This window comes from Neolamprologus brichardi, chromosome 3 (assembly GCF_056152115.1).
Source record: "Neolamprologus brichardi isolate AB-2024 chromosome 3, ASM5615211v1, whole genome shotgun sequence".
NCBI lineage: Eukaryota > Metazoa > Chordata > Actinopteri > Cichliformes > Cichlidae > Neolamprologus > Neolamprologus brichardi.
Genome location: NC_142106.1, coordinates 16,810,754 through 16,833,738, shown reverse-complemented (window position 1 = coordinate 16,833,738; position 22,985 = coordinate 16,810,754). Strand labels below are relative to the sequence as shown.

Sequence of the window (22,985 nt, the reverse complement as noted above, 5' to 3'; positions counted from 1 at the left end):
CAATAAAGTGGCAATGTTACACAAAGTTAATGTCTATGGTCTCATTCTTTTCTTTGTAATAATCAAACCTGCTCAAAGATATACGTCCTGCATGTGGTGCCACTGAAAACACGTGACTTCTGGAAAGACGTTTGTTTAGCAAATGACAGAATGATAAAAGATTTAAAGGAAGTTACATTTTTCTCATCATAGGACCCAAACAGTGTTTGTATATCATCTGACCGCACGAGACAGGGAAAAACTGAAACCAAAACTGAAGCCTCATTTTCAAAAGAGGCGGGGCAAGCCTGTCCTTTAGGATGGGGCAGTCAGGTGAGTAGTATAAACAGGAGTGAACTGAAGTGAACGACAAGGAGGAGACACGAGTTACATCGGATTAGCAAGTCCTTTTAAACGGTAATATAGTTTTATTTCTGCTTGGTAAAAATAATACTTGTATTATATTCGTGTAGGTTTATCATATTTTTATGGTTTTTAAAAGATGACTACAAATGACTTTCTAGACTTTTTTTTATTACAAAGTAAAACAAAATGTTTATAGGGATTAGATAAATGCAGCACCAAATGCATTTGTATAGATAGATTAAAAAAAACAATAAAGCAGTTAGAAAAGTGAAGGTATTGGAGGAATTTTTCCAAGGGTTAGAGTTATCTGCTGCATTCCCATCTGTTCTTTCAGGATTTGAGCATGTATGTGGGTTTATGTTGATGGATATCATATAGGATATGAATAGTTGTGTTCTCCTGTCCTTAGAAAGAAAAGAGAACACAACAATTCTTTGTAAATAGTGTTAATGAATTTTCTCTGATAATAGAATAAAAACAGCAGTATTGCAAAGCACTGGCAGAAGTGAAAGTAAAACTACAGCTGCTGTGGTAACATTTTGGGATATAAATGCTTCCTCTTTTTGAAATTCACAAATATGAAGATGAAAGAAAAAGGTACTGTATCGAGATCCCAGTTTCTATTTCTCATTCTAATTCTGTTTTTCGTCTTGTTCTTTACTTGCTGCCAAAGGCATAAGGAAAACCATTGAGCAAAGTGAGATGAAGCCACAATTCGCCAAGTGGAAATTTTGTGAGTAATTCTGGTGCAATCTTTAATTTTGGTCTTGAAAATGTAAAAACTCCTGTAATGTTTGTTTGTTTTTTTTAATGTGTAATGATTCCAAGCTCCAGCGCTCTTCTTGCATAGTTTGCTGTTCTTTGTTGAGTTTGTGATCATCATTAAAATGTGCATACCACGTGGTGTCCTGAAACACTTGGTGTTGACATTCTATAATCCCAGGAAGTCAATATGAGTATCAAAATGGTAAATGGAGGGGTTCTTATATAGTGCTTTTCTACTCTACCCGAGTACTTAAAGCTTTTTACTGGATTTACCTTATTCACCTAGTCACACCGATTCATACAAGAATATTGTTCTATGCAATTTGGGAATTGGGAAATAGAAATACTTTAAGGTTTTAGTTTTAATAAGTTTTTTGCACATTCATCATACATTGTGGCTCAAAGTTATTAGTAACTGAAATTGTAACTCCACAACCTTAAATTAACTTATATGGATTATGTAATATGTAATGTAATATAATACGTATAATATGTATGTTATATGTTATTCAGAACATAAATGTTTTAAAATCTCTTTTTATCTTCAGTCCATTCATTTGCCATCAGTGTGCTGCTGTTGGCTCTGTATCCCACTGCTGCTGTCGCCAGCATGAATGAAGAGCTGGCTAAATGTCTGGAGGATGACGATAATTATCAGCTCATGGAGACAGTGACGACTGGCCTTCCTCAGATCAAGAAGTCTCATCATGTTATTATTGTTGGGGCTGGGATCGCTGGGCTGACGGCTGCCAAGCTATTGGAAGGTGCAGGACACAAGGTACATGCAACATTTGAATATGTGTATGCTAGTTATGTTGTTTGTTTTCCATCCAGTGAATGCAAGCACTGCCATCTGCAGGTTAAAAAAATGTTGCAAGAAAATGTTTTTTTTTTAAGTAGAATACATCTGTTCCAATGATATCATTTTATATTTAAAAGTGTTTAAAATATAAAATCTTCCCTTACTTTTAAAAGGACAAAAACATTTAACACATTTTGTTATTCATGCCTAATTATTGTATCCAGTCAATGCAATTTTCTTTTATATGAAAATCATCTCCAACCCCAAAACATAGATGATTTCTAAAATCCCAAGAATGGTCCACTTCACACTATGAGGTTCTGGATCCAGAAGGATAAGGAGTTCCAAATATTTTAAATTTTGTCCGGTCTTGCAGTGGTCCGAAAGGCTCTCGTAAAAAGTTCTTGTAAATATTCTCTTTAAATATATTTTTTAAGAGCCTGCTAACAATCATACAAACTTTATCAATCACATAAGTTGTGTTTTGGGCCCTAGTAGAAGTAATTTCATGTCTGAATTTGATACAAACGTCTTTGGACTTCATGTTTCTGTAAAAAAACAAAAGGTGCACAGTAGTGAAATGGCATGGATGAGGCATTTTTAAGATTCCTCTGAGATCAGAATGTGATTCGAGAGTGATAGACAAGAACAAACACAATTACCTATCAACCTTTCTCATATTTTTTTTTAAAATTCATTTAAACTCATTATAAATAAAGTCCAAATGGCTTATGTACAACACTCCTGGATCATTACATGTGTCTAATTCTCTGGATTTATAACAATATGGTATGTTTCTAGATGTTCCAAGAAAGAACAGCAAAAGTATATATTTTCCACAATATTTTTGTTTATTGCTTTTTCTCTTGAACTGTTGGATTAAGGTAACCATCATAGAAGCTAGTCCTCGTGTGGGAGGAAGGGTGGAGACCTACAGGGATGAAGAAAATGGCTGGTATGCTGATTTGGGTGCAATGAGGATACCGAGTAACCACCAGTGAGTAAAAGAATGTCAAACATTGTCAAGTTTTGCTCTCAAATGACCAGTTTTTGTACTGCATTATAAACAATAACAAGCGAATGACCTCATGCTTTAACAGGATCATCCGCTGGTACATCAAAGAAATGGGGCTCAAGCTGAATCCATTCATCATGTATGACTCCAACACTTTTTACTTGGTTAATGAACGGAACAGGACGAGGACATACGCAGTGACAGCAAACCCCGACATCCTGAATTATAAACTGCCAGAGAGGGAGAGAGGGAAATCAGCTGACGAACTGTTGTGGCAGGCTTTGCAGAAGGTATGTAAAGATGTAGGAGGAATTCATGGCACTTTTTATACAGAGTGATACCATAGCAGAGCTGTCTATTAAAAATACAACAGACAGCAGTTGTCCTATAAAATATTAATTTAATGCATTTATGCACTTCGTGGACCCTACGCCTTAAATGCAAGTGTTGACTAATTCATGCAGACATATACTCCACATGGTTATTCCACTGTTACTGAAAATTAAAGTTAACAATTTCTTGTCACTTCACACTATCAAGTGAAGGCAAAAAAAGCTCAAAAATTTTTTTTTAAGTTACTTAAAGGTTAAAATGCACAAGAAGCCAAAGAAAATGTACCATATTGACACTTTTCAAGGACCAATTAAATTCAAATCTTAATATGTGAGCTGTTGAGTTCTTTAAGATTCAAATGGGCAATGCTTTGTCTTCATGTCTGTAGGTATTAAATATTTGACAAAATTATAGGTGTTGTAGGCTCCTAATGGTGTACCAGTGTTTTACCAAGACTCAGCTGGAACAGACTCCATTCCTGTAACGACTCTATTCGATTATGTGTTATTAATATGGACTGAATGCAATGCAGACATCTGTTGTCAACTAGTGGTGTGCGGATTCTTCCGATCCCAGTAATTTATGTTCTAGAATCGATTCTCATATTAAAATATCGATATTTTAGTACTTTGGGGTAAATTTGTAGTTTTTCATTAACAGAAACACAGTGGAAAGAAACTATATCATTCGGATCGTCTAAATTGGAAGAAACTACTTCCTCTTACGCCTTTCATAGTCATATGCGAAATACGGCTGTATAAATGTGTTGCAGCCCCTGGCCAGTGTTGCCAACTCCTCAATAAGGAAAATCGCTATTGGATATGCTAAAAGTCTCTAGAAGTGCTAAACGACGTCATCACCTAATTTGCATAATTGGTCATGCTAATATCATTGTAACCCACGTTGTAAGAGAGAAAAAAAGAAGAGACATAAAGTGTGTAAAAAAACGTCCTAAATGCATTTAGAATTTATTTAGAATTACAAATTAATTTTTTTTTAGTGATTATTGTTTTTTTGGGGTTTTTTTTATGTCACAATTCCAACCTTATTCCTTTATCTGCGCTTGGACCGGCAAAAGTGACCCGAAATAGGCACTCTGGTGGAGTTACTTTGTGTGTGTTTGTGTTTAAGTAGTTTTAAAAGTTGTGATCCACAAAACAACATAACAGTAAAAGAAGAACTGATTGCGTTACAGTCAGTGCGGGAGCAGAGGCTTCACTCATACGCGATTCATTTGCAGTTTGGACGCATAGAGTTGAACATCTCCTGCCCTGATAGCAGCTGGGGGAGGACTATCTTCTGCCTGTTAGCGCTTTGGCACGGGCGAGGTGCCCACAGCAGCACCCGCTGCTTGTTGAGAGGAGCGATACGCGCTTTCACGTCAAAAAGTTGTCATAACTAAGTCTCCAATAACACCAGAAAAAGTCACCAGATTTGTCACTAGTCGTTTTTTTTAGAATAAAAGTTGCTAAGGGGCTCTGAAAACTCGCTAAATATAGTGACAAAGTCACTAAGTTGGCAACACTGCACCTGGCGTGCGCACTCATAACAATGGCTGAGCGTAAACGAAGTCATGTGTGGACATATTTTACCTCCACAAACAGCCAAGACGCAGTTTGCGATACATGTGGCAAGACAGTGAGGTGTTATGGCAACACCACTAACCTCGTCAAACACCTCAGAGTAAATCATATCACAGAATATGATGAGCTTATGTTGAGGCGAACTGAAGAGGAGGAGAGGGACAGGTGCTGCTAGGGCGAGACAGACGTCTCTCGCAGAGTCCTTTAGTGCTGCAGGCAGGCAACGTGTTCAAATAGCTCACAACTTCAGGTTTTTTATTTCTATATGATTATTCTGCATCATTAAGCAATAAGAACAAGTAGTCTGATGTCCTGTAATCATTGTGAAGCTATATTATTATATTATTATTACAATGACATAATGCAATTCTATACTGTATTATGAAATACAATGAAACATTAAGTTTTTGCACGTATTGGAGTATCGTATTGGATCAGTATCGTCGATACCACCCTGGATTTTACTTGGTATCGGATCGGAAAGGAAATCAGTGGTATCGCACATCACTATTGTCAACACAATTGCAATACTAAATGAGCTCTGCTCTGACTTTGCATACAGAACCACTGGAAATAACTTGTGTATGTATCTTTTCTTTCAAGGTGAGAGATGAAATTAAAGCCCATGGATGCAAAGCTGCATTTAAAAAATATGACCATTATTCAGTGAAGGTAAAGTGCAGAATCATCTTCTGAAATAGTGCCTGTTATGATATTAGGTCGTTATTGGATAACATAAAAAAAATAAATTTACTAAAAGACCATGTACAACCTTCTTTTTTTATAGGAGTACCTGAAAGAGGAAGGTGGTTTAAGTCCAGAGGCAGTGGTTATGATTGCAGAGTTACTGAATGAACAGAGCATGATGCATCTGGCTCTGACTGAGATGCTCTACGTCGAGAATGATGTCAGCGATAGCACAACGTAAGATTATTAGACTTAACAAGGAAGTGATGGTAGTCGTGAACAATGCAAAGAAAGAATAATCAAATCTTATTTTTGTTCTTGTTTTGTTCACAATCCTGAACCAGTACAATGTTCTAGTTGGATTTCCTTGATTGGATTTACTTATAAGCAAATTCTTAGCCCTTTAAGACCTACCATAGAACCAAGTCCGCCAGAGCTTATATTATATTTTTACATGCTGTAGTGCCACTTTTGGGAGCATTTCAAGGATATACATCAATACAACCATTATAGCCCAAATTTTAATAATATGTCTGCATTAAGTAAATAGTAATTACATAAATTGCAAGAAAGTGCAATAAACTACAAAAAAATTGAAAATCATTTTTGTTTTTTTAACATATATTTCTAGTTAGAGAAATTTAAGAGGCTTATCCCTCAAAATTGTAAATACAAAAAAGTTGCACAAACTAGTTTGCCACCACAGGAAATTTATTTTGAGTGTCTTCATAGTTTTATTTTTGAAATACACCAATTTTTATACACTGCAGGAAAAACGCATATGCATCAAAATAAACTATTTCCAGCAGTGCAATATGAGTCCTAAGCATCCCAGAAACGATACAGAAAGTCATAAAGTCAAACATGACTTATAAAAACACCAGTATAAGCTTATAAGGACTACAAGTAAAAAACTAAATTTTCCGCGAAAATGATGTCACTTCCGGTTTCGGGGAGGTAATGGCGGACATGCAATAGTTCGCACTGACGTCTATTTCAATGTAGGAAGTGTTATGAACAGCTGATCGGATCAGCAAAGCGTGTTTCTGGAATATTATGTTTTTGTTGCTGCAAGCGCTTTTTATGCAGTTTTTGCAAAGCTATATGTGGAAGGAAACCGTGACCTAGGGCAAGCTGATGGCATAAGATGTAAGTACAACTCCTCCGGTTTCATATGCAAAAAAAATTATTACGCTAGCTTACGTGGTTGCAGAGCTACCAGGATTTAAAAGTAGTTGCGCAAAACGGAGCGTGCCCGCTCCAACCGGTTTTAAAGGGTTAGGGAATCTCTCACAATTCCTGTTGAAAATTATACTTATATCAGCTACTCAATTAGTTTAATGTTATAACATTTAATCACAAAGGAAGCAACCAGTTTGCTGTATATGTAACATTTGAAACTAAAAACAAACAAGTTGGAAACAAATATGAGGTTATAACCATGTCTCTGTCATACACCCACCACAAAATACTACAACTGTAAAATTGAACATGAATAGGGTAACATCAAAGTAAGTAAATAACAAAGAAATGTGATGGTAAATATAATTTACTTACACATCTAGGTAGAGCAATGTTCCTCTATTCCTAAATGCTGACTACTAACTAATTTCCTCTTAAATTCAACTGTTTATATCACCACTGCATGGTCCTAAGGTCTTTGCACTGATTCTGTACAAAAGCTCAGGCTGTATGACATTCACAAACATGTTTTTGTGTTTGTTTGTTTTTTAAGGTATGATGAAATAACTGGTGGGACAGATCTCCTCCCCAAAGCTTTTCTCTCTTTCATTGATGCCCCCATCCTCTTCAACTCCAAAGTCAAATTCATCAGCCAGTCAAATGAGGGTGTAACCGTGTCATATAGAAGAAAGGGCGAGTCAGCTTTGACATACATTACTGGTGATGCCGTCTTAGTAACAACCACAGCCAAAGCTGCCCTCTTCCTGGATTTCTACCCACCTCTCTCCATCCAGAAAATGGAGGCATTGCGGGCTGTCCACTATGAATGCTCCACTAAAATCATCCTCACCTTCAAGAGGAAGTTCTGGGTGGACGATGGGATCCATGGAGGAAAGAGTATCACAGACCGGCCCTCTCGTTACATCTACTACCCCAGCCACACTTTCCCAAGAAATCAAACAATTGGTGTCCTCTTGGCTTCCTACACCTGGGCTGATGACGCCCAGTTTTTACAAGCTGCAACCGATGAAGACCTTAAAGAGCTAGCATTGAGAGATTTAGCGAAGATTCATGGTGAGAAGGTGTGGGACCTCTGCATTGGGGTTGTGGTGAAAAGGTGGGGCATTGATCCATACAGCTTGGGTGGCTTTGCTTTCTTCGCGCCATACCAACACATAGAGTACGCAAAGGAGCTCTTCAGAAGTGAAGGCAGAGTCCACTTTGCTGGGGAGCACACAGCCTTCCCTCATGCTTGGATTGAGACATCTATGAAATCAGCTATAAGAGCAGCTAAAAACATCAGCGACGCTGCACACAAGGAGTTGGCTAGAAATCAAGATCGAAATGAGCTCTGAAATGTCAAATATGTACTCTAGACCAAACAGTTTGACTGAAGTAATATATATCCATTTTGTGATATTTTATTTGACAAATGTCAAAAATAAGAAGCTGTTTCTAAAAGGTTTTTATTTACAGTTCTAAATGTTATTAAATAGTATTCACCCTGTTTCCAAAACAGTAAATACTGGGTTATGTTGCATTTCTTAAGGTTCTTAAGATTATCCTATTTAAAGTTATGTTTAATGATAATTTTAGTCCATGTCTGTCCAATTCTGTCCAGAAATCTTGAAAAGGGGCTCATTGAATCCCTTCTTTTAAAGAAAAAGTCACAACTGTGCAACCTGTAGTACTAGTAGCACTGCTCTCTAGTGTTTTCTTTGTTTGTATTGACATTTCAAGGCAGAGCTAACACTATGTAAGACTTTCAATTTAAATGAAAAATACTTTATTTAAACCCACGGGGCAATTAAAAAGTGTGTGTGTTTTGGTTTTTTTTGTTAATCATTGGAACCAAGCTGTTAAAGTGTGTGATTTATAGCAGAGGTCCCCAATCCCCGGGCCATGGACCGGTACCGGTCCGTGAGTCGTTTGGTTCCGGGCCGCGAGAGTTGAGGCTGGGGTGTGAAATGTATGGTTTTCAGGGTTTTTATCGTTTTTTAGCGTTGTTTTGTTATTCTTTTTTATTGTTAACTTGGTTTTCCTTGGTCTTTTCACGTGTGTTATGAATAAATCTTCTTTTTTTCGGTACCGGTACTAGTTTTATTTTGTTGTATTTATCCGCGACACCCTAAAGGCCGGTCCGTGAAAATATTGTGGGGCATAAACCGGTCCGTGGCGCAAAAAAGGTTGGGGACCGCTGGTTTATAGCACTGAAAATGTTTGTTTGAAACCAACAGCAGCAATTCTGACTTACTGACTGACGTGCACATGTGAGGTTATCTGTTTCTTGGATCGCCATTGTGGGTGTGATACTGATAACAGTGATTTGTAGTGCAACAAAGAAAAACAAAAACAAAACCTTGAAATATTTTTTATAAATGTTTTTATAAATAACAGTTTAATGTTATTATTTCAAGCTTATCAATTAACAATTTAAAGATCAATTGAGCATACAGAAGTATTAACATTAATTAGCATTTTAAAAACTTTCCAATAAGTCTCACTTCTCTTTTTTTTATATAATTCTCTGCAGTTTGTTAAATGAAGTATCCACCTGTTCTCATTTTAATGTGCCACTGTGTTTACCATCTAGACAGCAGTTTTTCCTGAAGGTACTTCAGAGAAATCATAGCATTGTTCAGTTCTGGTTATTTTTTTGTGTCCAAATGTGATCTGATCACTCTAATTATTCTTATCTAATTACCCGACTCTGACTTAATGCTGATTTTGTTCGAATATCTGGGAGGAGAGAGTTTGCAGAAGAGAAATGTGCATGACTTCTCACCGATGCAGCAGGAAAACATGAATATCCAAATTCTTCTGAATTAATTTTCTAACATGTCAAAAATAAGCCAACAGAAAGGTTTGAGGCAAAGGCTGCTCCTCTGGCGTTACTGGCTATAATGTCTAACTATGGACTCCCTGGGTGTCATGTTCATATTTTTTTTTTCTGCTACTTGCAAGAACTAGAGCAAGTAAAGTAAAGTAATCTTCCTCGGCACCCTCTTTTACACTCATTTTCCCTTTGCCTCCCCCTGTCTGGACATCCAATTCATATCGTGAACTTACAATTACTCGATGTCCAGCCACACGTTATCATCCTCTGATGTTTTTTGCATATATGATTGAAAACAAAATTTTAACTCTAAACTTTAAAACCACATTGATACATGTTCTTATTTTCTATGTTGTACATTAAAATGACATGTCTTTAATTCTATACTTCAGCGGTCCCCAACCTTTTTTGCGCCACGGACCGGTTTATGCCCGACAATATTTTCACGGACCGGCCTTTAAGGTGTCACGGATAAATACAACAAAATAAAACTAGTACCGGTACCGAAAAAAAGAAAATTTATTTATAACACACGTGAAAAGACCCAGGAAAACCGAGTTAACGATAAAAACAATAACAAAATAACGCTGAAAACCGATAAAAACCTTGAAAACCATACATTTCACACCTGAGCCTCAACTCTCGCGGCCCGGTACCAAACGACTCACGGACCGGTACCGAGGCCCGGGGGTTGGGGACCGCTGCTATACTTCACTTCATGGTTCACTCATTGTACTTTCACTTGAATTAGATTTCTCATCAGGTCATTCTCACATGACAATCCACATTCTTCAACATCAATCTCTATTTGATTTAAATATGGTTGTAATCTGACAAGAGTACAATCATCATAATCTAAATACTACATTGAGAGGGTGAGAACATGCATGAGCAAGTCAGGCGTAAAAGGGAACTATCTGAACCTGGGGCTGGACATGTGAAAATGGCAGTGACAGTGGTGAGCCTTGCAGTAGGAGTAACAGATGGGTTCTATTATAATTATAGCTACACAGTATCAATTACTACTAAGGTATTAGTTTATATCAGTGTCAGTTACACATTATGAATAATGAATTAATAATTTCACAATCAGGTTGCACAAAACGTTATTTAGAAAGTGTTTAATGGTTGATTGTATCATTTAGAAAGTCTAAGTAACAAAGCATTTAAATGGACTCTAATAGAAAAACAAATTATAAAACGATTTGGTTGTTTGTGAGAGAACCGTATAAAGCATTTACAAATGAAACTAACAGATCAGCAGGACATCCACACTCAAAAAAGCCTCAGCTAACTTCACAAGAGAAAAACAAAAAGACAGAAAATGAAAATAATCCACTTAATGTTTGCAGAATGCTGAAATGTAAATTGGGATTGGAGTCGGAATTTGTCGGGGAGCCACTGATGAGAGAAAGAGCAAATGGAATCACAGGGTACTTATTTATTTATCAGAAAATTAAATATGTAAATCAAAAAGAGGACATTTCACAGAGCTAGACGAACCAACACTCCCAAATAAGTATTCAGTGTCCATTAAACTGTGCATGAAAATGTCTGAGATATTTAACTTTCCTCTGGTTTGTTTAGTTTCAAATAGTCCCTTAAAAGTCAAATAGTCGAATCTAATTCTAAAGCCAGTTAAGCTGCTTTTACTTAACGCTGAAAAGGCAAAATGACACATTTACTTCTTTGTGTAAAAACAGCCGAGGTAAAATCAGACTGTATGTACTGTGAGTATATATACTCACTCACTTTTTATTATTATTTGTAAATATGTGTACAAATGGTTGGGGGGTTTTGTACTGTTTTTAACAATAAATCTCAGCAACAAAGGAAATACACCCATGTGTGTTGATTTCTCCCTAAGATGGCAAACTGAAACACAAGTTTCCTTGTGGCTCAGGAAACTAACCACTCCAAGTTGGTGACTTTTGGACAAACAAAGAGGCAGTTGGCAGTTAGAAATCAGCAATCATTCAAACACCCCCACTCCTCCACTTCTCAAGTAACAACCTAATTTACATATGAATTGATGCTAAAAGACTAGCCAATTTAGCTTCCACTTGGCTGACTTGGGTTAGAAAAGCCTGGGACTTCCAGTGTTAAATATGGTTGTAATCTGACAAGACTACAATCATCATAATCTAAATACTACGTTAAGAGGTTGAGAACAGAGGTGACAATCAGCATCTCTCCATGCTAAGAAAAACATTATCAATACAATGTTTTCCTTGAGAGTGTTGATGGAGAAGTATAGAGAAGGTCAGAAGGTGTTGCAATCTTCCTTTGTGTGTCTAAAGAAATCATATGATAGTGTCCCAAGACAAGAACTCTGTTATTGCATGAGCAAGTCAGGCGTGAAAGGGAACTAGCTGAGCCTGGGGCAGGACATGTGAAAATGGCACGACAGTGGTGAGGTGTCGAGTCTAATTGTGTGCATTCACAGCAATACAGAAATTACAATACAAATACAATAAAGATTTGGTAACATAACAGGTGATGAAAATTGCACCGAAAATAAATGTACAAGTAGAAAATAATATTTACATGGATAGCCGCATTTACTTATTGCTGAGAAGGCAAAATGAGAGTTTTCCTGCTCTGTGTAAAAACAGCAGAGGTAAAATCAGACTGGTGGGCAGAGTAACCCAGGATGCAAACATTAGAATCACACACCTGTCTCGTTCACTTAGCAGATTTGTGGTACCCAGAGCAACTGTAAAAAGTGTTCCTAGGCAAGACATAAGGAGAGCTACCATTATGGCTGTGATGGTGCGGAAAGCTTTCTGTTTTGACCGATTCATCTGCTGCCTGTCTCCTCCCATTTCCCCTGGCCCTGGACGAACGAGAACACAGAGAACAGAGAAGCTACAGAAAGACACTATAACTAAGGAGACCAGAATCATGCACAAATATTGAATATATGGAACAATGGGGTAATAGGAAGCTGCTAGACCAACGCACCCAAAGCTCAACAACCAGACACACCCAATGCAGATATTTCTGATCCTGACACCACCTGATTGTTTCAGCCCCAGATAGGTGATGGGGTGAACTACAGCCAAGTAACGCTCCACACATGTCACAATGTTAAAGAACATCTCTCCAGGGTAGGTGATAGTGATTGCAGACATACCCATGAAAACCGTCACAAAGTTATTAGAGCACCAGCCAAATATGCCAAGTGTGGTCCCCAATACAAATATTAGCTCAACTATGGTGACATTATAGGTAAATATGTCAGAGTGGCTCATTGCTGCAAAGGAACGCTGCTGCCGCTGCCATCGTTGGTAACCCAGGTACAAGACGATGATGGAGATTGGGAGGATGATAAACGTCTTGGTGACTGAGAAGGTGATGACAATATACATTGCACTTGAGCTATAGCAGTCAAAGGTAAACAAAGAAGTGTTGTCTGACATGCTTCTTGTAGCTCTGAGCTCAGCGTCTTCTGCCCTGAGAAATAAACAAGAAGTGAGGCCACAATACTTCAACAAAAATCCCATTCATGTCTTTCTTTGTGTTTATATATAGATGTTACAGTTCACTCCTGCTGCTGTGACAGTAATGAACTTTTTTTTAGCACTTCTTTTGTTTGTTTGGCGTGTTTTGTAATGTCAGTTCAAAGAAAAAATGCTAAACAACTCCTGCAGTTGTGACAGTAATGAACAGAAGAACATTTTACGTCCACCTTCGTAGTTCACAAAAGAAATGAAGACAGTTCAAAGAAAATATTGTCTGAAATGCTCTGTAGGCCAATGCTAAACATTTTAGTATCGCCAGCTTCAGATAATAGTCTGTGGATAATTAGCACATAGTTCAGTTACCATAATGGAAAAGTACAAATATTAAGTGAAATACTTTATGAAGCTAAATGACCCCCACCTTGTCTTTTGTGGTGTTTGATTTAAATCTCCTGGAAATCCAAAATCACCAACTTGTCTTCATTAACATAAAAATCGACATAAATGTTTTTATGTCTAAGTGTGGTGAAATGGTGGACTCCTGCACAGCGGTGCCTTGTTGTTTGCAGTCAAACAAATGATTGACTTTGCATTAACCTATGGTCTTAAGTGTGGAATGCAAATTGTAGTTTCACGCTATGCGTCAATTGGTAGGTTGGAGCACAGGGTCAGCTGCTAATGAGTCTCACTGCTATTGTTGTTTAACAGGATTCAAATAACCTGGAAGCAAGTACTAGCGTTCACTGAAATGTTTACATAGTGTGTTAATTATACTGGCAGTTAAGAATAAAATAATAAGCAAATTGTTATTTTGTATTTTTAGTGTTTTCAGCCAAGTGTAACTATGGCTACCGTGCTATTTGTCAAGTGAATCACAATAGGTTTGATTGCACTTCCAAACATGAAATTATGTAAAAGGATAAACTGACTATTGTTTATAGAGCGCTTTTCTTCTCAAATTAAGAACTCAAAGCACTTCTTTACCACAAGCCTCATTCACCCTCTTTCAGATGTTGGAGTGGCTGTAGCTCAGGAGGAACAGCAGTGCATCAACTGATAGAAAGGTTGGTTGTTCAACTCCCAGTTGTTCTGTCTGTCTTGCGCAAGATACTAACCCCAACTGTGAATGTTCGATGGAAAGCACTTGTCTGCGCGTGTGAATCAGGGATGTTGTATAAATTGATTTGTGTGTTCCAGGAGAGGAAAAATTAATATAAAGAATCAGTCCATTCACCTAGTCTGTAAAGTTACTTTTTTTTTTTTTTGTCAAATAACTTTTAATGAACTATTCACAGACACAACTGGATGCATCAGAGCAACAGTGTTTTTAGTATTTTGTTTAACCCTTTAAGACCTACCGTAGAACCAAGTCCGCCAGAGCTTATATTATATTTTTACATGCTGTGGAGCCATTTTTGGGAGCATTTCAAGTTGCTATACATCAATACAACCATTACAGCCTAAATTTTAATAATATGCATGCATTAAGTGCATAGTAATTACATAAATTGCAAAAAACGTGCAATAAACTACAAAAAAAATGAAAATCGTTTTTGTTTTTTTAACATTTATTTCTAGTTAGAGAAATTTAAGAGGCTTATCCTTCAAAACTGTAAATACAAAAAAGTTGCACAAAATAGTTTCACACCACAGGAAATTTATTTTGAGTGTCTTCATAGTTTTATTTTTGAAATACACCAATTTTTATATACTGCAGGAAAAACGAAAATAAATATTATAATGCAAATTTGCAAAATAACAGCATATGCATCAAAATAAACTATTTCCAGCAGTGCAATATGAGTCCAAAGCATCCCAGAAACGACACAGAAAGTCATAAAGTCAAACATAACTTTTAAAAACACCAGTATAGGCTCATGAGGCCCTGATGGTAAAAAACGACATTTCTGCGAAAATGACGTCACTTCCGGTTTCGGGCAGGTCATGGCGGACAGTTCGTGCTGACATCTATTCCAAATAGGAAGTGTTACAAACAGCTGATCGGATCGGCAAAGCGTGTTTCTGGAATATTATGTTTTTGTTGCTGCAAGCGCTTTTTATGCAGTTTTTGAAAAGCTATATGTGGAAGGAAACTGTGACCTAGGACAAGCTGATGACATAAGATATAAGTACAACTCCTCCGGTTTCATATGCAAAAAAAATTATTGCGCTAGCTTACGTGGTGCAGTGCTACCGGGATTTAAAAGTAGTTGCGCAAAACGGAGCGTGGCCGCTCTGACCAGTTTTAAAGGGTTAAGGACACGTCAAGATGCAGGCGAAAACAACCAGGGAACAACCATCCAAACAGCCGACATTATAGGATTTATTAAACTTCATTACGCAATGTCTAATCTTTTTGTTGGCAAACAAAGACACATCCTGCCGTTTGCAGGACAGGAACTTTGCATGCCCCAGGTTTCCATTGTGCCATTAAAAATGTATTCATATTATGTTCAATCAGATCATGATGCAGTGGTTAGGTAGGTCATTATTGAGAGTGACTCGTGTTGTTGTTTGACAGGATTCAAATTGCCTGGAAACAAAGACTGGTATGTGGTCAATTCAAATCAAGGTAACCATTTGGAGAATTTACACGTGGTTCTACAGTGTGTGTTTCTTACTGATTATGAACAGGTGGGGATTCAGGGACTGTTGACCTGATGGATGATTGCTGACCTGATGCCAAGTTTCACTTTATTGATGAAAATGACACCTAGCCAATTTGTCACTGTCAAGCGATTCATGCTTGGCTGTTTTTTATGTCAGTCAAATGAGTAAATGTTTCTACATGAATAAAAGCACATAAGAGGCTTGTTGATTTCAAGTGATCTGACATTTATGCTCTTATAATTGTTATACATACAGATAGATAGATTTGTTCAACTGTTCTTCCTCTTCTGTCTTTACAAACAATGTAAGAGCCAAGGTTATTATCATTAACGAAAACTAGAAGTGAAATTTCGTTAACGGAAATAAAAATAAAAACAAAAACAAAAAAAGGAAAACTAACTAAAACTATAATGAGTGTTCACAAAACTAACTAAAATTAACTGAATTTATAGCAAAAATGTGTTTAGTTTTCATTGATGTGTGCGTGTCATACAATAGTCAAGGGTGAAAATGAAGTGTAGTTTCCAGATTTTCTTCTTGCTGTGTCTCATTATGCCAGCAGGTGGCAGTACGTTAGTCGAGTCGTCTGTGTCGCTGCTCCGTCCACGTGCAGAATCATGTCAGGAAAAGTCGGAAGAAAGCGCCAGAGTCCAATTTGGGATTACTTTGAATATGACTGTGTTTTGGATAAAGCAAGTGTCTTGTAGTGGAAAGAGACAAATTATGAGGGACATTTCTAAAGGGAAAAAATCTCACAAACCTTAAAGTGCACTTGAAAAGCTCACACAAGAAGGCTAACCTAGCTTAGCTTGAGAAGGTAAGGGAGCACACTCAACCCTCATCCCCAGAAAACAGAAGCTAACCCCAGGCAAGGCAGCGTGATGCATCCCGAGACAACAGGACGGGGATATCTACACAACTGTGTGAGTCAATTACCTTCAAAAAGTTTATCAATTAACTTGAACCAAAATTACGAACACCTGGTGCTGCGAGAGTTAATAGTCTCATTGGGGCCAAGATATACATTTTATAGTTGCCTGGTATCAATGGTTGTTCATCTGCCTTCATTTATTTATTTAAAGAACCCATAGGTGGGAATGTGAGTTGTTTGTCTCTGCGTGTTAGCCCTGCGACAGACAGGCGACCTGTCCAGGGTGCAGTATGGTAGCTGGAATAGCAACATACCCAAGGATAAGCAGAAGAGAATGACTGATATGATGAAACTGTGATTTTGTTACACTTAATTATTGCAAACAACTAAAACTATAACTGAAACTAATCAAAACTAAACTGAAACTAAGGATTTTCAAAAAAATAAAAACTAAACTAAACTAGCAAACAATTGGTAAAAACTAATTAAAACTGATATAAAATTGAAAATCTGAAGTCAAAACTAAATAAAAATAAAAACTAATGAAAATTGCAAAACTATTAAAACCCTGGTAAGAGCACAGCAAGACTGACTGAGATATTAGGTTATTATTAATGTAACCTCACAGTGTTTTTGTTTTGTTTCTCAAATCATCTGATCATTTCAATGGTTTCACTATGATGAGTGAGACTCTAGATGCACACGCCAAGAGCAGGAAATGAGTTTTGTCAGGCAGTTGTGAATGTGGTCTCACGACTGTCTCACAAAAGTAAAATCATGTTTGAAAGTTCAGTAGTCGATTTGCTTCAAGTGCATACTCCCTTTCAACAGTTCCTTAAACACATTGCTGTGTTAAGGAACTGTCTTGGGTGACCGTGGCTCAGGGGGTTGGGAAGCGTATCTGTAACCGGAAGGTTGCCGGTTCGATCCCTGGGCTCTCTGTCCTGGTCGTTGTGTCCTTGGGCAAGACACTTTACCCTACCGCCTACTGGTGATGGCCAGAGGGGCCGATGGCGCGATATGGCAGCCTCGCTTCTGTCAGTCTGCCCCAGGGCAGCTGTGGCTACAACCGTAGCTTGCCTCCACCAGTGTGTGAATGTCAGAGTGAATGAATAGTGGTATTGTAAAGCGCTTTGGGTGCCTTGAAAAGCGCTATATAAATCCAATCCATTATTATTATTATTCTCAGGAAGAACCTGACTCTGACCCATGGTTTTGGGGAATAAGTGATTCATCTTGCCTAATCACACAAGTGATTGTGGAAGTGACAAAACAACTAGTTGCTCAACTAGACTTTAACCTTATAATACTCTGTATGACTTTGCAATTTTGTTAGATTTGCTGCTTAAACTATTCTTTCCAAAGAAACAAAGGCAGAAATGCATATTTTACCTTCCACTGCGTCCAGGTGCTGCAGCTACGTTGCTGCTTTATATTTCACAGTCACATAACAGGCGCTTGTGTGACTGATTGTCTGGAGAACATAGACTATAATTAGCTGTTGGGCTTTTGGCTGGGCTGATAGCTATGCAGGACACCTTGTACATGTAACAGATTAAATATGTTATGTGTTGTATGTCACGATAAGTGGCACTTTTGCTCTTCTGTTTCTCTTGTCTTTCAGGTATAACGTCCACCTATTGGCCCATTCAAATGTAACTGGATCAGAGTTATTGTCTGATCTGAGCACATTAGGCCAATTACTCGCCAGGAATCATTAATTTTATGTCACATACATGAAGTGAAGACACAGTCGCCTGTTTTTGGGGCTTTTGACCTCCCTGAAAAAAAAAATGGCCCTTCTTTTTTCCTTGTCTGTAGTATTACAGCATTGTAGCAAGGTTTTTCCGTTTTTTATGAAAAACAATGTCCTATTCACCTATTCATAACTCAGCACCAGGTCAGTGTCAACACATTTTTAGAACAGTTGTGACCCCAAGTGGTGATAGTTTTCTATAATCTTTAGATGAAGTAATGGTTCATTCCTAGTGTTTCGCTGAACAAAAGCAGACTTCGTTTTAAGTTTTACATAAAACTAAGGAGTTTACTTGGTAGTGGTAATAAATAATAAAACTAACACGAACCATTTCATGGTTCACTCATATTATATACCTTCACTTGAATTAGATTTCTCATCAGGTCATTCTCACATGACAATCCACATTCTTCAATATCAATCACTATTTGATTTAAATATGGTTGTAATCTGACAAGACTACAATCATCATAATCTAAATACTACGTTAAGAGGTTGAGAACAGAGGTGACAATCACCATCTCTCCATGCTAAGAAAAACATTATCAATACAATGTTTTCCTTGAGAGTGTTGATGGAGAAGTATAGAGAAGGTCAGAAGGTGTTGCAATCTTCCTTTGTGTGTCTAAAGAAATCATATGATAGTGTCCCAAGACAAGAATTCTGTTATTGCATGAGCAAGTCAGGCGTGAAAGGGAACTAGCTGAGCCTGGGGCAGGACATGTGAAAATGGCACGACAGTGGTGAGGTGTCAAGTCTAATTGTGTGCATTCACAGCAATACAAAAATTACAATACAAATACAATAAAGATTTGGTAACATAACAGGTGATGAAAATTGCACCGAAAAGTAGAAAATGTGCCCTCCCATTTCCCAATGCTTTGCAAGTATAATATATTCACTGAATGTATTTATTTTAAGGTAAAGAAAGCGATCCACGAGGTTTGTTTGTTTTGTTTTTTGGTTTTTTTGGGGCAATCGTGGCTCAAGAGTTGGGAGTTCGCCTTGTAATCGGAAGGTTGCCGGTTCGAGCCCCGGCTCAGACAGTCTCGGTCGTTGTGTTCTTGGGCAAGACACTTCACCCGTTGCCTACTGGTGGTGGTCAGAGGGCCCGGTGGCACCAGTGTCTGGCAGCCTCGCCTCTGTCAGTGCGCCCCAGGGTGGCTGTGGCTACAATGTAGCTTGCCATCACCAGTGTGTGAATGGGTGGATGACTGGATATGTAAAGCGCTTTGGGGTCCTTAGGGACTAGTAAAGCGCTATATAAATACAGGCCATTTACCTTTTTTTTTTTGGTTGACTGGTCCAGCACAGAGATGCTGCAGGACCGGATACTGGAGCCTTTTTATTTCTGTTCTCATACCGATCTCCCATCAGGAGCTCAGTCTGAGTAAAGTTCTCTTTTTCCTCCTCCACTGCCGTGTTGTGCTGTACATTTCACTGTTTTTCTTTAATGCTACCTGTTCCGACCGGTCTCCCCAATGTGATGTTTGTGTAATTTATGAATGGTTTGAAAGGGGTCCAATTTCGCTGCAGTCAACCGCAAGCGTCAAATCATTCATCATCATTGCCTTCTCATTTTTATTTTTACTACTTCTTACATTGTAGATACATACTTTAGACATCATATATATGAAGCAAGATATAAGGAATTATATAGCAAATAAAGAATTGACAAATTATGCTGAAAATGTTTTCTATTGTAGATTCCTCAAAGTACCCAAAGTAGCCCACTTTGTTGACAACGCTGCAAACGGTTGGCCTTCTCATAATGTAGTCACCTGAATTGTTTTTCCCTTCACAGAAGTTCCTTGACAGGGTTCATATGCACACCTACATACAGCCCAGATAGTTTAAGTAGCAGACACATCTCTACATCTACTGTTCAGAGGAGACTGCGTGAATCAGGCCTTTATGGTCAAATAGCTGCTAAGAAACAAATACTGAGGAAAAGTAACAGCAGAAGAGATTTGTTTGTACCAAGAAACACAAGGAATGGACATCAGACCAGAGGAAATCTGTGCTTTGGTCTGATGAGTCCAAATTGGAGATCTTTGGTTCCACCTGACGTGTTTTTGTGAGACACAGAAAACGTGAACAGATGGTCTCCACATGCATGGTTCCCACTATGAAGCATCGAGGAGGTGTGATGGCGTGCACGTGTTTTGCTGGTGACACTGTTGGGGATTTATTCACAATTGAAGGCACTGCATCCTGCAGTGATATGCCATCCCATCTGGAAAAAGCTGTCTCTCAGTCTGCTGGTTCGGGACTGGATGCTGCAGAACCTCCTTCCTGATGGAAGTAGTCTGAACAGTTTATGGCTGGGGTGACTGGAGTCCTTGACGATCCTCCCCGCTTTCCTCAGGCACCGCTTCCTGTAGATGTCTTGGAGGGAGGGAAGCTCACCTCCAATTATTCTTTCAGCACACCTCACTACTCTCTGGAGAGCTTTGCAGTTGTAAGCGGTGCTGTTGCCGTACCAGGTGGTGATGCATCCAGTGAGGATGCTCTCAATGGCACAGCGATAGAAGGTCCTGAGGATGCGGGGGCTCATGCCAAATCTTTTCAGTCTCCTGAGAAAGAAGAGGCGCTGCTGCGCCTTCTTCACTGTTTTGTTTATGTGTACTGACCATGTAAGATCCTCCTCCAGATGTACACCAAGGAACCAGAAGCTGCTCACTCTCTCCACAGCAGCTCCGTCGATGGTGATGGGGGTGTGTACTTCTCTGCACCTCCGGAAGTCCACTATCAACTCCTTTGTCCTTGCGACGTTGAGGGTAGGTTGATTGTCTCGGCACCAGTGGGTCAGGGCGCTGACCTCCTCCCTGTAAGCCGTCTCATCACTTTTGGTGATAAGACCCACCACTGTGGTGTCGTCCACATACTTCACAACGATGTTGGAGTTGTTAGTGGCCGTGCAGTCGTAGGTGTAGCGTGAGTACAGGAGAGTGCTCAGTACACACCCCTGTGGAGCACCAGTGTTCATTATGACGGGGGATGAGGTGATGCTGCCCAGTCTGACCACTTGGTGTTTGTCAGACAGGAAGTGAACGATCCAGCTGCAGAGAGAGCTGCTCAATCCTAGATCCTGCAGTTTCCTGTCCATGGTATTGACATTCACATCATATTTTTCATCTTGTGCACATAGTCCAGTTAGGATTGTGCATTTAGCTGTCTTCCACACGAACATGTACATTTTAGCATTGATAAACTAATGAAATGTTGCTTCTTGATATGTCCTCTTCTGTGCCTTTAAAGTCAATGAGTTGGGTGGGCATGCAGTCCAAATATTGCATCTGCATGTGATTGTACATATGTAATGCACCCAGTGTTTGTATGTGTAATGTACTATTGTGCACATAAGTGTTTCTCCAGGTGGGAAAAATCAACTATAGAGTTATAGATCCATTTGTAAAGATTAATCATCTGTTTGGAACATGCTGATTTTAATTTATTGGCACAGGCCATAAAATTTCTTGTTAATGGCAAAGCAATGCAAGCAATCCACCTGTATGTGTGTTTAAATACTTGAAGTACAACTATAAGTAGTAAAGCAAGAATTACAAGCAAGCAAACAACAAAGAAACAAACAACCTTTATTTGTCACATACACAATTATACAGAGTACAACATGTAGTGAAATGCTTGTTTCTGAGCTGTGTGCAATTATGTCAGTGTTTAGAAATATTTAGACCTGACTATAAATTTCACACATGGCATTTTGCCCTAATGGTGTGACATTATTGTTATGTGACAGCTGTGTGCAGGCAGGAAAAGGACCCAAAGTGCAGACTCCAGAGACAAACGTAAACTCAAACAGCTTTAATGCTGAACTCAAACAGAACAAAAGTAAGAATCCAAATAACTTACACGGGCAGACAAAACACAGAGCTAGATAAGGGTAGATCGCAACACAGACAAACTGAAACACAGGGCTTAAATACACAGAGGGAGCAATCAGGGAATGGGCAACAGGAGGGAAACACAGCTGGGGCAAATCAGGCCTAACGAGACAAAGGAAGCAAAACCAGACACATTTACATAAGACACGGATTTTCAAAGTAAAACAGGAAACATAACACAGACTGAACTATAGACACAGACTCTGACTGGACACAGAGAGACAGCAACTAGAGAACACAGAGACATAAACCATAAGACAGAACTCCAACAAAGAAACCAAAGACTAGAAATGATAAGTAACATAATAAACTCAAAACTCTGGGTCAACGACCCAGGCATCCTAACAATTATATTAAATATTAAACTAATGCACCAGGCACCATTCCAGACTTAATGATACTAGCATAAACTGACGTGGCTTATTTCTACAGATTTATAGACAGTCTAAATTCTTTAAAGAATATATTTTTATAAACAGATTTGATAAAAATCTTATAAGCTTATAAATAGTAGCAACTGGTTTGTAGATGCAGATCTGCATGTAGGTCTCTTATGCTATTTGAATTGACAGAAGCATTTGATTTCTTACTTTTCTTCACCACAATCAGTACCAATAAGTTTCCACCGGAAAATAGTTACATTTACTCTAAGTTTATTTATTGTGTAAAACATGCATCTTAAAGCATGTATTGTATTGTTGTCAAAGTTTACCTTCATATTGCTTTTTCTCTGTAGCCATTGCAAAATAACCTGCATGACAACCTGCAACAGGACAGAAAATCTGAGTCATGGACTAAAATTAATCTAAAGAAATCTACAAATGTGACTGA

At 38.3% G+C, this 22,985-nt stretch overlaps 2 protein-coding genes across 2 annotated transcripts; one reads left to right on the top strand and one right to left on the bottom strand.

The window, feature by feature from the left end:
• The first annotated feature begins 1,030 nt into the window (after positions 1-1,030).
• LOC102798791 (L-amino-acid oxidase-like) lies at positions 1,031-8,067 on the top strand. The gene is made up of 7 exons (XM_087839179.1): positions 1,031-1,078; positions 1,659-1,888; positions 2,797-2,909; positions 3,013-3,217; positions 5,447-5,515; positions 5,631-5,767; positions 7,266-8,067. The coding sequence occupies exons 1-7, from the start codon at positions 1,048-1,050 to the stop codon at positions 8,065-8,067; spliced, it is 1,587 nt and encodes a 528-aa protein (XP_087695305.1). The 5' UTR covers positions 1,031-1,047.
• A 4,042-nt stretch (positions 8,068-12,109) lies between these two features.
• On the bottom strand, positions 12,110-21,358 carry LOC148103653 (uncharacterized). The gene is made up of 2 exons (XM_087838172.1): positions 20,883-21,358; positions 12,110-13,004 (listed from the first exon to the last, which is right to left on the bottom strand). The coding sequence occupies exons 1-2, from the start codon at positions 21,356-21,358 to the stop codon at positions 12,110-12,112; spliced, it is 1,371 nt and encodes a 456-aa protein (XP_087694298.1).
• Positions 21,359-22,985: the final 1,627 nt, after the last annotated feature.

Bases quoted from the DNA above. Each gene is read 5' to 3' on its own strand.
- LOC102798791 (XM_087839179.1), top strand. From the start codon at position 1,048: ATGAAGCCACAATTCGCCAAGTGGAAATTTT. The intron at 3,218-5,446 runs GTATGTAAAGAT...TTTTCTTTCAAG, and splicing joins TGTGGCAGGCTTTGCAGAAG to GTGAGAGATGAAATTAAAGC. The intron at 5,768-7,265 runs GTAAGATTATTA...TTGTTTTTTAAG, and splicing joins GATGTCAGCGATAGCACAAC to GTATGATGAAATAACTGGTG.
- LOC148103653 (XM_087838172.1), bottom strand. From the start codon at position 21,358: ATGGACAGGAAACTGCAGGATCTAGGATTGAGCAGCTCTCTCTGCAGC. The intron at 13,005-20,882 runs GTCAGTACACAT...TTTATTTCTCAG, and splicing joins CTGGAGGAGGATCTTACATG to GGCAGAAGACGCTGAGCTCA.